We start from the raw sequence: 15895 nt of genomic DNA, 5'->3' as shown, positions 1-15895 counted from the left end.
ATTAATTTGGAATTTAGATACGGTGAGAGACACTGAACAGTGGCGCGTGTCGACTACATTATAGGAAGGCCGAAAGTCAACTGTATCGTTTCTGTTGTGTTGTTGTCTATGGTCTATAAATGACCATAGACAACACGACAGTTGTAGGGTTATACACAAAACCTCTACAGATCTACGTTAATACTGAGCGCAGGAGAGTTGTTTTGGTTTACCTTGAGAGTGCCTTGTTTTTGAAAGATAAACAAATGTGTTGATAGTTTCAAAAGCGTCACTGTCAACGATAAGTTAAAACTATAATTACAGTTATTTCACCAGTAGAGTGAAACCATCGATTGACTCTCGAGCGTCAACTGAAAGTCCCGACAACTCACGACTCCCGATTACTAATGAAAATTCTCGCAAGACTGATAAATGATACGCCGGCAAAACTGAATCTTGCCATGCGAAACAGTGCTTTGTGTTGACTGTTCAGTTCCGCCGTTTCAATTATGCCGAAATCCGCCGCACAACTATCGAAAGAATATCGCCAAAGGAAACGTGCGAATGCACCTCCTAAGAAAGCTCCCAAGAGCGGACTGCAGCGTACCCAGGAATGGAGAGCGAAACAAAGAATGTTGAAAGTTGCAGGACACCATTTTTTAGAAACTACGAGTAATTTTCTGGATCCCGGTGTGCCGTTGACCAGCAATGATGTTTCTACGAGTCATTTTATCGATCAAAATGTAGCATTGACCAGCAAAACTACTGCAGGACAATCGAGTGAGTATTGTGGTACACAACTTGAAAATGCGCTTGCTAATGAAAAAAGTGTGAACTTCCAAAGTGTATATCATCTCTGTTCTGGCAGAACACACTAACTGGAGAATACTAGTTTTGAGTAGTTTGACTTTAAAGTTGTTAAAAAGTTTGAAATAATGGTCTATCATGTGAGTTTATTAAGTAATCGTAAAAAGGATGACTTTAAAATAAAGACTGTTTATTTATTAAGAATGTTTCCAGACGGTAAAGCTTGAAATAAGGAACATTTTGGTATAACTAACTCAATATGTCATTTTTTCGAATTAGTGTCTTCTCCCAGAACAGTGACGATATATTGAGCATAGAAATCTTATGAAGTGGTCTCTCTCCTTGTATTATGATATATACACGTATATATTTCAATCTCTTGGACAAAGTAAATATTGGTTCACTCGTCTGTCATTTTGTAAGAGTTATGGCGACCGGTTACGTTTGAAATAAAATGTCCGACTCGTAGCGGTTTATGCAGGCGTAACTGCATCACGGACGGCGAGCGACCTGCAGCGCAAGTCGCGTGAAATTGGTTACTAGCGACGCCAGATTTTTTTTTTCAAATAAAATATCGCATTTCAGCAATGTGCGGAGCTCCATTTGGTAAAGTGTGTTTTGTAAATAACAACGTTTAGATGTGTGAGCCGGCTAAGGGCAACACATGGCGCTGCTATCTGTTTATATAATTTTAATTTATCACTTTGTGTAGGTTATTAAGTTTTTAAACATTTAAAATTCTTTAGATGAGTTTTATCTAGCTTTTTGGTAGATTTTGACCATAATATGTGGACTTTGGGTGGTTTTTGGAAATAGATGCCTCCCCGGCGAGCAGCAAGATATGCTATAGTCATATACATATTGTGGCCCCATCATATGTTTCTGAGACAGACAGAAAAAGTACACCCGAACAGTGACGCACCTAGACAAAATGCCGCCCCTAGGCAGCGCCAAAATGCCACCCCAATTTTTTATACAGTATTTTTTATCATCCTTCCATGACTCCAATATCTAAGAAATGTGCTGTATGGATACATTACTAACAAAATGTATACTTACCATTAAATCTAATTTAAATGCTATCTCTACTTTTCAATAGACAATATTGTGAGTCCACAGTTTTCAGATACATTTAAATATATACCACCAGACAACTCTCAAAACTCGTGAGTCACTGGCAAAAATATTTAGAAAAATTAATTGGGTAAGTATGTACCTACCTATAATTGAAATATAATTCTCAAATCTGCATGTGTCATTGCTGGTCATCAAGGATGTGACGTCCAAAGAGAACAGAAGTAAACTAGACATCGAAAACCTGACAAAAAATAGACTCCGGTTAAACACATTAATATGTTAATTAATACATTTTGTTCCCAACCAGTTTTTAATGGAGAGATATTTCCGTGATTACTAAGTTTAGGTAGGTACATATTTCTATATATACCTAATGATTCTTCTCGATTTGCTGCCCTTCTAGTAACTGCCGCCCCCAAGTGAAGCTCAATCTGCCTACCCCCACGGGACGTCACTGCACCCGAATGGCGCATCCTGTTCATAAACCACATATGACAGTTGTATCGTACTCGCACACTTAGGAGCCAGGGGTTTTTTCAAGTTGTCAACCACCATATTCGTATCGGTGGTTTTTGCAGAATTTCATGTAGCGTACAGAATTATATACATGAATATACGACGGGGCCACAATATATAAGCAGTGGCGAGGGATGCACACTAAACTTTGTCAGTCAAACTTACTTATTTTCATTGAACTATGAATACAATTTGCAGATGGTGCTGGTTAATTTTTAAAATTCAATTAAACCCTGCTTTATGGGTGGTCCGACATAATAGTGCACACTTTTTCAGTCATACTTTTTTGTTTTCGTTAAATTAAGAATACATATAACAGATAGTATTGGTTAGTTTTTACCACGTTTTCTTAGCTCGTATTCTTGTTTGTCCGGTGGTTGTTTATCCAGTACAAATCTTGCAATCGATTTTTAACTAACTTTCCGTCTAGTTAGACATTTGAAACTTTTAGAATATATCAGAACACGATGCCAATGCATTCTTTTAATACTTTTAGCCATCTTGAAGTAGAATTGAATTAATTTTTAGTTAATTCTGTTTTGTATGAAAAGTTATTTCAGAAGAAATCCGTAATCCAATCCACTATTATTGGTTGCTACGGGGACTAGCAACTAAATTATTAATATATACGTGCGTTACTATGTAATTCAAAATGACATTTCAGTATTCTATATTTGTTTGTTTGTTGAGATAGCAAAAAAATGATTTGTTAATAATTGCCTTATTTGTCCTAAATTATTAATACATAGAATTGTCATATAAAATGATTCAACAGAAAATTTAAAAAGATTGTATATAAAAAGTTCTTTTTATCTTGTAATTATTTTTAATTCAGCCCTGCCTAAACAAAACCATAAGAGATAAAAAATATTCTTCTATCTATAAAATATCTGAAATTATGAATGGTTTAATGGCATAATTTTATTATTGATTATTAATTATCTACTTACTGTGGCTTGGATTAGGTAGGGTTTAACTGAATTTTAAAAACTAACTAACACTATCTATACATTGTTGTGTTAGTACAATTAAAACAAATACTTTTGACTGACAAAGTCTAGTATCCACTTTTTATGTCGGATTTTAACAGAATACTTCCACTCTTCGCACATTGGTATAGCGTCCCTTGCTGCAAGCTGGGAAGAGTCATATACTGATACAGACTTTGCATGTGCTCATCTCAGTAGTGTATGAGACAGAGAACCCATTGAAGGCGACGTGGCAAGGGTGTGGAATTTGCTTGAGGGGCTTAGTGGCACTTCCAATTCACATAAAAAGAGATGCTGATTATGTTCCCTAGTTTAGTAGCGATGTCATCATTAAACCGCAGTATCACTCTGCGATTGTTCGCGGTATCGCGTTTTTGTAAAAATCGGCTCGCCAAAAAGAGGATGCCTTTTATAATCCTCCACAAAATATTGAATGAACAAAAAAGCAGCACTTGCCACTAATTCGGACGACATGTTCACTTAACGTTCAGATAAACACTAGAGCGTCCGTGTTCGCAAAGCACGTCTCTCTTTTGAGCGGTTACGGGTTCGTAGACGATTGTTTTCCTTTAATTATATCAGAAAGTACATCGATGGCATATATTTTTTTTTTCTGGAAACCAATATTTTGCACAAGTTTTTGGCTGGCGTATGCCTTTTGACGTGACAATAAAATAGCCAACTTGCCGAGTCACTGTTAGGTTCCATTATGTTTTGGTTAAGTTGTTACGCCATACTCAAAACTGACACCTGTGCCTTCGCCACGCTGCCTTTGTGAGGATTGCCTCTTCGTCTCTCACACAGAGAATATGATACAAGAGATTTAGACATCACATAATGTCATTTTGTTTACAGGCATCAGTGCGGATGCTGGTTCGGCTAATTTTGAGAAAGGGATGAACGTTACCAAAAATGAACTATTTTTAGTGTTGAATCATAAATTATTAATTAACTTATCTCATTCTGAGTGTAATACTAGACTATTTGAATACGTTTTGGAGAGATTCAATGTTGGTGATTGCTTGATAGATGTTAAAGAACATATAAAATCTGTGGTGAAGGTGTTTGTGACAGAACTAATCACAAAGTGGAGAACATGTAGACAAATCTATGACGAATTTGTGGAGAAAAATTCTGGATGGCTAGAAGCTGAGATAAACTTTTCACCTTTAATACAGGCATGCGTTGGCGTAAGTATTAATGTAAAATTTTATATATTTAGTGCAAACATTTTTTTTTAATTCTGATTGTTTCATCGAGTAGCGACACGTGGTCAAGTGGTTCGAGTGTTTTCAAAAAAACGATTTTTTTTTCTCGGTCAAGTACATGTTCAAACACGCGCGATACATGATCTTACTCCCTATTTCATTTATCGTTTGTCAATTTATGGCTACGGCCGTATGTTGTAGCTTAACCACTGGGAAATGCCAATAGAAATGGCGTATTTCAAAAAAATACTACCTTATTCTTAGGTCAATAAATAAATAAATAGATCTAAAAAATCCTAACACCACTGCACATGGATGTACTGAAATATGACTATATTATAAAACATTAGATCGAGAGGTTTAAAAGAATACTATTTTATGTAATTAAAATACTTTATGCAGTCATCAAAATGTTTATAATAAGGCTTCAAAATTATATAAATAGATTATCTACAACGTTTAAGGAATGTCCAGGGCATGGCCCCCACAAAGGAGGGGCTGATAGGGCTCTAGCCTGGGGGCCCGGGCTCAGGAAGGGCCCGGCATGGTGAGTCGCCCAAATAAGTGATATAAACACACATCACAAACTCTCTCTAATAGTAATAAAAAGTCGTCTGCGGCGCTATTTTTCTTCGATAATGTTATTATTTAAAATTATGTGGTTGTATGACACAATTTTTAATTGTATATCGATACTTGACAACTCCATAATTCAAATGGATGTATTAAAATATACAACAATACACTAAATATAAACATTAATTTTACTGCGTACACCATTTGAAAAACGCTACTGTAGAGCATCACACTGACATTATCTATAGCGATAGGTAGGGGGGCCTGCCAAAAATCCTAGCCTGGGGGCCCGCTTCAGGAGTGGGGGCCATGGTCCAGGGTTTTGCTCTGAAGATACCATAAAATCTCCATTTTGACCTACGTGGTGCACGTGGGTCGTTAAAGCTTTTCGAAGAGTAAAAATCCCTAGAAAAAAACATGAAGCAATATTCAGCTGGATGCGTTTTTTGTAAGCTGTGTACAATGACATTAATATGGACGAAGCATCTGGTAAAAAAATGACACTCACTTTTTTGTCGGGTCTGCCGAATGGCATAATCTGTTCTAACGCCATTACAGTAAAGGTGATATTGCTATAAATTCCTGATGCTTTTTTGTCGGGTCTGCCGAATGGTTTGGTTCGAACGGGTTCGCTCAAATGAACATTGACACTAGAAACATTGTTCTAATGCCATTACAATAAAGGTGATATTGCTATAAATTCTCGATGCGTGATATCGCATAATGGAAATTGCGTGACGTCTACCCATACATGTGCAAATGTCGCTATGCGCGAATTTACTTGCTGGCTACTGTATTGAGTGCGTTGTCCATTAATAATGTCATTGGCTGTGTATAAAAAAAACTCTAGATCTATTTTCTTGTATATTTCCGTTTTAATTTCTCAAAACAGCTACTAGTTAGGTACCTAGTTATCTATTTTTTTTTTTGACATATTTAATTTTATACTGTCAATACGTGAACTAATAATACGTAGGGAAAATTAATTTTCGATGCTGGTGCAAATATCAAATCGTATTGATGTGACGCTAGTAACGGCTTTCGTCAGTTTGGTATGTGATTGTCAACTGTCAGAGATCGTTGCCAAACAGACTAAACCGCGGTACTTCAAAACCCAACCAAACGTGTCACAAAACTAACAAAACATCTTTTCGGTAGCATAATAATCGGCCCCTATTAAATTTAAGACACCGTTCGCCTTGATATAATATATTTTTTACTCACTGAAGATAACCTAAAAAAAATTGCGGCTTCGCGCATCGACAGCTTATCGGCTTGCCAGGTGCATTTTTAATTGCGATGGAGGCACCCGTCCCTTGTATCAGTAAACGGCGCAAAAACATATCAAGAAGAACGAAAAAATCCAAGTTGATGCAGATGTTACATGCTGGTCGAAATCGATACTTTGAAAATAAACGTCTCGAAAAAGAAATGGGCTTAAAAGTACACGGCGGCTTTGCTAGCGAGGTAAAAATCATTGACACTAATACGTAAACCCACCATTTGACATTTTTTCATGACTTTCATTGCATTTTTGTCAATTTGTTTAATAGTAAATCATAAACAAAATATGGGTAATTATGCCGCAGAAGCCATCATGAACTTTTATATTTTTTTTTTACGAAAACAGTTTATATTTCATGTTCTTCTTCTTTCTCGGCACTACATCCCAGGGCGGGATTTGGCCTCCTCTACAATTGTCCTCCACACGCTCCTTTCCCTGGCTGCTCCTCTCCAGTCTCCAGCCCTCCCCATCTTTCTCCAGTCCTCTTCGATACAGTCAGCCCACCTCTTCTTTGGTCTGCCCCTAGACCGTTTCCACTGTGGGATCCACTTGGTCATGATTTTTGGCGTCCTGTGCTCAGGCATTCTCTCAACGTGTCCAGCCCACCTTAGTCTTTGGGATCGACAGAATTTCACCACCGTTTCATGTTTTATTAACTCTTCTAACTCGTGGTTCATTTTTATCCTGTAACTTCCATTTTCCAATGTGGGCCCGAAAATTCTCCTGAGGATCTTTCTTTCGAATATGGCCAGTTTATGTTCTTCCCTTTGAATGAGGCACCATGTCTCACAGCCATAGGTAGCTACTGGTCGAATAACTGTTTTAGCTTAGCTGAACTCAGTAGACCCTTACAGGCGTAGAAGCACTTATTAGCAGCTATGAGTCGTATGTTCACCTCTTCTGTTGTTTTATTGAGTGTGTATAGGTTAGAGCCCAGGTACGTGAAGCTCTGAACCTCTTCCCATACCTGCTGCTCCACACAGATATTTCGAGGTGGACCCTGCTCTCGTGTGGATACCATGTATTTTGTTTTGCAGGCATCGTGGATACCATGTGTTTATTCCATGTAGACAATTATAATATATACCTTTTTCTGTCGGCGCATCGGCTTTTCGATCCAATAATTGTTAATTTAAAATTTGCATCATTATCACAAACTAAGTCTATATTGGGTTGGGGTAGGTTAGGTTAGGTTTGGTTTGGCTTGGCTTGGTCTAAAAAGAAAGTTATAGAATCTCATGGCGGCATTTGCGGCACATTTACCAAAATATGTACCGCACTACCGAAGCGTTGCCATATTTTTTAAACACAATTATATTATTACATTTTACAAAATGTGAGTAAAAATTATAGTATTTGTGTCAAAAATCAAGTTTGCGATGTCTGCATAATATTTGTAGGATTTTTTTCTTCAGAACGAAATGCCAGTGTTGAAGGGTGGAGATGGGCTGTTAGGATCCTACATTAGACATTAATAGTGCAAACTCTCACACTTATTTGTTTTCATTGATCTAATGGTACGTTTACATTTGACACTAATATCGTCATATTTATGTATGACACCATATTCACTTAAGTGTAAACAGTAAGTATATTTGTATCTGCCACTTATTTTGCCTGTGTCGACTCTCACCTGCCACTTATTCAATCTACTTATATACGCAAATGTAAACACCGCGTTTACGACAAGTTCGAACTTGGAGCGATATATCACCAAAGTTGAGCCACAGTCTACTTTATGTCAAGTACCTGACATTATTCGTACCTAGCTAGTTTGACAGGTAGTAAAGTGCATCGGACAATATGGATATTAAAAAAGAGTGGTTAAAAGCAGATACATTTGATTTAATAGACAAATATCACCTTAAACCGGAGTTATGGGATGTGACCGCGAAAGATTATAAAAACCGTACGAAAAAAAGTGATGCAATATCAGAACTTGCCAAAAATTTTGATACCACAGTTGTGGAAATTAACAGAAAAATACACAACTTAAGAAACCAGTATAATAACGAACAAAAAAAAAACGAAAATAAAGAAATCGGGATCGGGCCTCGATGACTTATATGAATCGAAGTGGCCCTATTATAAAGTGTTATCGTTTTTATCAAACGCTACAACATGCCGATCGACACTGGGAAACATTCCAATAACTGTAAGTTTGAAACTGTTTATACCTAGTTTATGTATAAGTTTAATTTAATTGAAAAGGTAACAGTCAAAATTTATATTATATGAGGCTGTTAGTTTGAAAGTAGGTTAGGTTATGTTAGGCTATGCAGAATTATTGTTCATTATTCGGTTCTATAAAAATATCAGTCGATACATTTTTGTGTTTATGGAATTTCTAGGCAGGCTGGTAACACAAACGCATCGCCTTGTTTTTCAACTGTCAAAGTGTTGTTTCTTTCTCATTTTGTAGTCGTTTTACCAATATACTATAGTTTTTTCTTAAGTAATATTTAAAATTCAATAAATCTATTAATATATGCTCAAAGATATTATTAGGCATCGCGGTAAAAGTACACTATTTGGAATGGCCCTCAAAAAACAACTTTGTTCAAAGTAACACTGCCATAAACACTAGATGGATAGAATGACATATTATGTTGGTTTTATAAATACTCAATTCATAAGGAATAACAATAAGCATCAATTTCACATAGAAATAATATAGTTTCTCCTAGTGGAATCATTAAAATGATTGATTTTTGAGGGCCGTTCCAAATAATGCACTTTTCTCGACTTCACATTTCAAGTGGGTAGGTAGGTATGTAAAACTAATGATTTAAAAAAATAAAATTTCTTAGTTTTTTTTAAATTTTATATTTACTTAAGTAGTATCTAAGTAAGTACAAAGTGTATTTTATAATATTTTATATTGCCAAGATAACTCCCCTTGTGAACTGACAAAATATTCCCTAAATTCTTCTCTTACACCTTTTGCATCCAAGGAATAATTATTACTCCCTTGCTGTTCTAGAGGTAATAGGTTACGTGTCGATTCTTCATTTCGCCAACTTCCATTTTCAATTTCTCCTGTTTCGATATTCTCTCTATCAAATATACCTTCAGGGGCATATATATTAGCAGAAGATTTCTCTGAAAGTAAGAAGTTGTGTAACGAACATGTGGCTAATATTATTTTATCAACACATTCTGGAGCAAGAAGAATTGGTTTTCTTAGTACCCTAAAAATACTAGACATTACACCAAAAGCATTTTCGACAACATTTCTTGCTCTAGAAAGCCTGTAGTTGAAAATTCTCATTGAACCTTGACATTTATGTGCATATGGTTTCATTATATGTGGTTGAAGAGGAAACGCATCATCAGCGACAAAGACATAAGGAACTTTCATATTTCTACCAACAAGATGTGTTTGTTGCAAACTGTTTGCTTGCTCTTGAATGTAACTTGAAATTCCACTAGCTCTAAAAACTCCACCATCAGAAATTCTGCCATTTCCACCAACGGAAGCTATGATAAATTTATAGTGTGCATCAACAATCGCCATTAAAACAACACTATGCTGTCCTTTATAATTGAAATAATAACTTCCACTTTTCTTGGGGGCTTGAATAACAACATGTTTGCCGTCTATAGCACCCAAGCACTGCGGAAAGTTCCATTTTGATTGAAAATTTTCGCTGACAGCCTTCCATGCTTCTGGTGTTGATGGTGCCTACAAAAACATCAAAATAATTATTAGTAACGGTTCAACCTACAACCTATTTATTATAATTTCTTTTTTTAGGACGATGCTTCCACATTAGACGACACATACGTAACAACTGAAGAACAAGTTGAAGGATCATCCTCAGTTACGAAACCAACGAAACCAGAAGATGAAAGGGCGTGTAATATAAAGGGGAAAAAAAAACCAGGAAAAAGGACACTAGACGATGGTGATGCATTATTAATGCGAAAAGCCACACACATACTCTCTCAGGATGCTGATGAGTATGATATTTTCGGCAATTATATTGCATCACAAATTAGGACAACAAAAACCGAATATTTAAGAAAAAAAATGAAAAGAAAAATACAGCGGGCGGTGTTAGAGGTAACTGAAGAGGAAGAGGAAATGATACGATCAGGAATGTATTCCTCTCCATCCTTAGCATCACCGTGCGAAACGGATAGTACACTGTCGAATGAGGTTGATATTCAGATTGAATATCAACCTCATTCAATAGTGCACTATATTGAAAATGAAACAGACAGCTGCGAAGCCGAACCTACCGATTTGTAGATAGAATTTATTTTATTATAAAATTAATAAAATATATTTAATCACCAGTAATATTGAACATATTTAATTTTGAAAAACATTTTCTGAGAGAATATATTATAACCAATAGAAAAAATCTTTTTTTGAAAAGAAATAAGCCAACCCGAACAACTCGTAGCATAGTGATAATGCACGGATAGGGCGTAAACCTGGAAGATACAGGGTTCGATTCCCCGTCGGGTTGGCTTACTTTTTTTCAAAAAAAGATTTTTTCTATTGGTTATAATATATTCTCTCAGAAAGAGTTTTTCAAAATTAAATATGTTCAATAATCAGAATGATATATGTATTCTTAAATCTTGTGAATTATTCGTTGAATAAAAGAAATAGTTAACCGGTGATATTATTATAAATTGAATTCCTAATTAAATACATATATATTGATAGGTTCTCAGTTGTGTAACTATGTAAATAGCTTATTACAAGCGACTAAGTAATTTTGTTTTATCATATTTAAATCCTAAATTACGGCGCTTTTATCATACATGTAGTATTCTATTGAGACTATTATATTGTATACTAGGTATATCATTTTAAAACAGGTTTTTAAAAAACATTAGAACAATCATTAATCTTTGGGTGGGAATTAATCGTACATTGCTTTGTATTTTATTATTAATTTCAATTGTGTTTTTACTGTTTCCTCGTCTTTTTGCTTATCTTTAAGTATTTTAAACTACTTGTTTTTCATCTTACTGTTTTTATTTCTAGGTTGTGTTTATTTTTCAGGATGTGATTTAATAAATTTATTATAAATTTTCAAGATATTTTATTATATATTAGGTACTCCCATCCATACACATAAAATACACTATAATTAATTATTATTGATTAAATATTGTAATTTGCTAAAATGCAATACCAACAGATAAGGTAGTACAGGCAGACATGTTCAAGTTGATAAATTAAAACGTAAATGCCTACACAGTTGAAGAGACGGGTCTACCTGGAAGGTAGTACAGGCAGACATGTTCAAGTTGATAAATTAAAACGTAAATGCCTACACAGTTGAAGAGACGGGTCTACCTGGAAATTATTTGAGCACATAGTTACATTACTGTAAGATTTAATTTAATTCCTGTTATCCAAGTTTAAAATTACAAAGAGTAACCTCATTACTTCCATAATCCCTTATAGTATCACCGAGCCTATCGGATAGTGCACTATCGAATGAGGTTGATATTCAGATTGAATCTCAACCTCATTTAATAGTGCACTAAGCCGCGTTGACACGGTCCAAGTACGATCCAAGTACACTTGGATCGAGTACCATCCAAGTGACAGCTTCATACTATTTATTCTTATCCAAGTGCACTCGTATGAGACATTTTCATACTAATTATTCCTAACCAAGCTACTTGGACCGCGTCGTACTCATCCAAGTAAACTTGGATAGGAATAAATAGTATGAAGCTGTCACTTGGATGAGACATCTTCATACTAATTATTCCTATCCAAGTCTACTTGGATCGTACTTGGACCGTGTCAACGCGGCTCTACCTATATTGAAAACGAAACTGACAGCTGCGATACCTACTGAATTAAACTGAACCTACCGACATGTAATCCTTTTCCAAAACATCGACAAGTGTTTGGCAGATCTCTGGAACGATCAAACTGATTGTGCATTTGGGTATTCTAAATAAATAACCAAGACTAGCGTACGAATCACCTAGAATTGTAAAAATATTTGTGTGAATAAATATGTATACAATGTTTTTATTATTTTGAATATTCCGTCACTGCATATTCAACATATAATCTTGTGTGACATTAATTTGGCCCATTCTCATATTCGCATTGGACCAAACACACATTGAAGTAGTTCATCAATAAGTATTGATACATGTGGGTGTTTTTAGTTCAAAGATCCCAACGCACGCAAATAAAAATGTACTGTGGCGATCTGTCAAATATCATAGACAGTGAGAAATAAATCAGAGTTGCCGTGTTCTATGGATTTTGTGGAAAAATAAAATATCGCATGTTCTCGGCACATACAATTAATTCTGATGCAGTCTGTGAAGAAAAAATGTGCTTCAAATGGTATTAACTGCACTCATATTACGAGAAGTAATATATTATTGAATATGCAAGGACGATTCACTTCTTACCAGTTGCTAGATATCGCAATGTTACTGTTAATCGTTCTTCTACACTTATGGCATTTCTAAATTTTGTGTCTTGTTTTTTGGCAAAAGGTCCAATCTTGCAAACTAGTTTTTCGAAATCCACTGGCCTCATTCTCACAAAGTTCACAAATTGAGTTGGATCTTCGATTTTAAACTCTGACATTAAACGGAAGGCACCTAGTTCTTCTCGTCGCTGAATCCATTCCCGCACCCATTTAGACCGTTTTTTCCTTCTTTTTGTTGCCGAAAGACTTAAAATAATAAAACTCGCTGCTTTCTTTTTTAACATTCCCATATTGACAACTGACAACTACTGACAACTGACATAACGTTTTTGAGAAGTATACGAAATAAGTGTCCGAATAAGTTACAATACCATATGTAAACACTGCATATATTTATTCCAAATGTTGCCATTGAATAAAGTGTCGAGACTTTATTTCAACGAGAAGTATACGAGAATTTTATGTCAGATCCATGCAGGTGTAAACAGTAAATGAATTTTTATGTCAGACACATAAAATAAGTATATCGGTATAAGTGTCAGATGTAAACGTACCATAAGACTGCAAATTGAAAATAGTTTTAAAAATTGAATTAAACCCTGCGTAAATCAAGCCATGCCACCAACTTGGTTATTACAAGGAAGATGGGACCGACTGAATTTGCTCGTTATAAGCATTACTCATTATATTGTTATATAACATTTTTACGCCATGTTCTATTTATGCATAGAACATAAAAAAATCTGAAAACTGATTGAAACGACTGAAATTCATAAACTACAAAAGAAGTTGTTTATTGTAATGAAGTGCTGAGCCACCGGCGCTAGTATGTACCCACTGACTTCACAAAGCTTGGATTTTTTACATGCAGTTTCAACCATATGAGTGGATACTTTTTCAATGTTGTCGGAGAAATCACCAATTAGGTACTTAGACACTTAACTAGTGTCATAAACGTAATCCGATCCCGCCGGTATCGGTCTAATTAACTGTCTTGTCGGATTTTATTGCTTTGGGTCGAAAATGTTCTTTTTAAACGATTGACACATTTACAGTTTTGCTCGGTATACCCGAGAAGTAGCTCATTATAAAAGTGAATAAATTTATGGAGAAAATCATAAACTAAATTGTCAACGAATGTTTCCAAATTATATCCGAGATGTCGCTATTTCCGTGGTCGTAATAACCAAGTTCGACTATATAAAATATCTAAAATTATGCCATTAAATCATACATTGGTTATAACGTAATGGTTTGGTTAGGCAAGGTTTAATGAATTTGAAAAAACTAACTGACACCATCTGTAATATTATGTATTCTTAATTCACAAAAACAAATAAGTGTGTCGCTAGATTTCAAAATCAGCCAAGTCCATAATAGATGAATAGGAGAAAAACTGCTTTTTGTTTTCTCAAATACACAGTCACAAGGACGAAAGTTTATATTATTTCGAGTATAGAATATTTAAAATTAATAAATACCACATTTTGATAATGCAGAAATGTTAGAAAGCAGTTCTTCAGCAATTCACAAAAAAGTCAAAAATACCTAAATGTGGACTTGGCTGATTTTGAAATGTAGCGACACAAGTATGACTGAAAAAATATGCAATCGCCCATAGCATACCTAAACTGTTATGGTTTGGTTTAGGCAGGATTTAATTGAATTTTAAAAACTAACCAGCACCATCTGTATTCTTAGATCAATGAAAATAAATAAATATGACTGGCAAAGTTTTGTGTGCACATTTATGTTGGATCTTAACAGTCGACCTCCACCCCTCGCCACTGCCAAGTGAAATACCCTTTTTTCCCTTTTTTCCGAGCAGCCGATCTAAATTCTTCCATTCCAGAGTTTTTCTTTTAGATTTTTTTCACAGCTTTTTTTTATGGAATTTTTAAATTTTTGTATTTATTATAATTTGGTTTGCAACACCGTCTCCAGACTTTCCAATTTGGTTTAGATCAGTGCGGTCTGAGTGCGTTTCAGGTTACATAATTCTGTCGGCTAGTGTGGGGTTACGTTGACTCTCCGAGTCATCCCATTGTCTGATCTGTAATTGATTTGTAATTTGGAAGAATGATATAAATAATGTTCTACGATGTTTTTTAAGTAAAACTTTTTAGTCTACGATACCAGTGAGTAATGTTAGCGCTTGATACATTCTCACTATGTTACATTCTCACTATGTTCCCAGTTGTTTACTTTGCTTTTAGTAAATTACTCTGTTTTTTGTTGATATAAAATGCATGGACATTCGGTTGTAATATAATATTTTATACAGTCGAACTCGGTTATTGCGATCTCGGACATAGCGAGATCTCAGATGTAATGAGGAAACATTCGTTGACATTTTGGTGTATGATTTTCTCCATACATTTATTCACTGTTATAACGAGCAACATAGGATATACCGAGCTAAAATACTGTTAATGTGTCGATCGTTTAAAAACATTTCAACCCTAAGCAATAAAATCCGATCGGACAGGATGCCGCCGGGGACGGATTACGTTTATGACACTAGTTAAAGTGTCTAAGTACCTACCGAATTGTTGTTTTCGCCGACAATAATGAAAAAGTATCCACGCATATGGTTGAAAAATCCTAGGTTTGTGAAGTTTGTAGGTACCTACCAGCGTTCATTACAATAAACAACTTCTTTTGTAGTTTATGAAGGCCATGATTGTTGCTGGGATTTTTACGATGGTTTTCAGATTTTTGCTTTTTGCTCTGATATAACGAGCAAATTCAGTCGGTCCCATCTTCCTCGTAATAACCAAGTTTGACTGTATGTGGTATTTTGAACGGGAAGCATTGACCATTCATATTTTTATTTCCTTACCAGCTTAGGTGAAGTTGTTTTCAAATTAACCATGAGGAAGTCCACGTGACCTCGTCATATCATTTGATTCGTATTGCACCAGTCACTGCCTGTTGCAGGAGTGAGAAAAAGAGACAATGTGAATCCCCGCACTTTAAAATGAAGCATAGTTTCCACTTACCGTCACACAATGCTCTTTGCAGAAT

The 15895-nt window shown here is 35.4% G+C and overlaps 1 protein-coding gene across 6 annotated transcripts in view; it reads left to right on the top strand.

The window, feature by feature from the left end:
• The window catches only part of LOC147068883 (uncharacterized), a 53319-nt gene that overhangs the window by 18039 nt on the left and 19385 nt on the right, over nt 1-15895 (top strand). For 2 of the 6 annotated variants that reach the window (XM_085951472.1, XM_085951473.1), the window contains one exon: nt 10195-10797. The exons of 2 other annotated variants lie outside the window; for them this stretch is intronic. In XM_085951472.1, coding sequence (XP_085807598.1) covers nt 10195-10692 — 498 coding nt within the window. In that variant the 3' untranslated portion in view covers nt 10693-10797. Of the gene's footprint in view, nt 1-4223; nt 4559-9068; nt 9208-10194; nt 10798-15895 lie in introns of those variants that run through there. 2 more of the 6 variants (XM_085951471.1, XR_015071262.1) reach the window with 2 other exon arrangements.

This window comes from Rhyacophila brunnea, unplaced genomic scaffold (genome assembly GCF_057557595.1).
Source record: "Rhyacophila brunnea isolate RB1 unplaced genomic scaffold, BYU_Rbru_1.0 scaffold_24, whole genome shotgun sequence".
Classification (NCBI taxonomy): Eukaryota; Metazoa; Arthropoda; class Insecta; order Trichoptera; family Rhyacophilidae; genus Rhyacophila; species Rhyacophila brunnea.
This window is presented reverse-complemented; position numbering and strand designations above follow the sequence as displayed.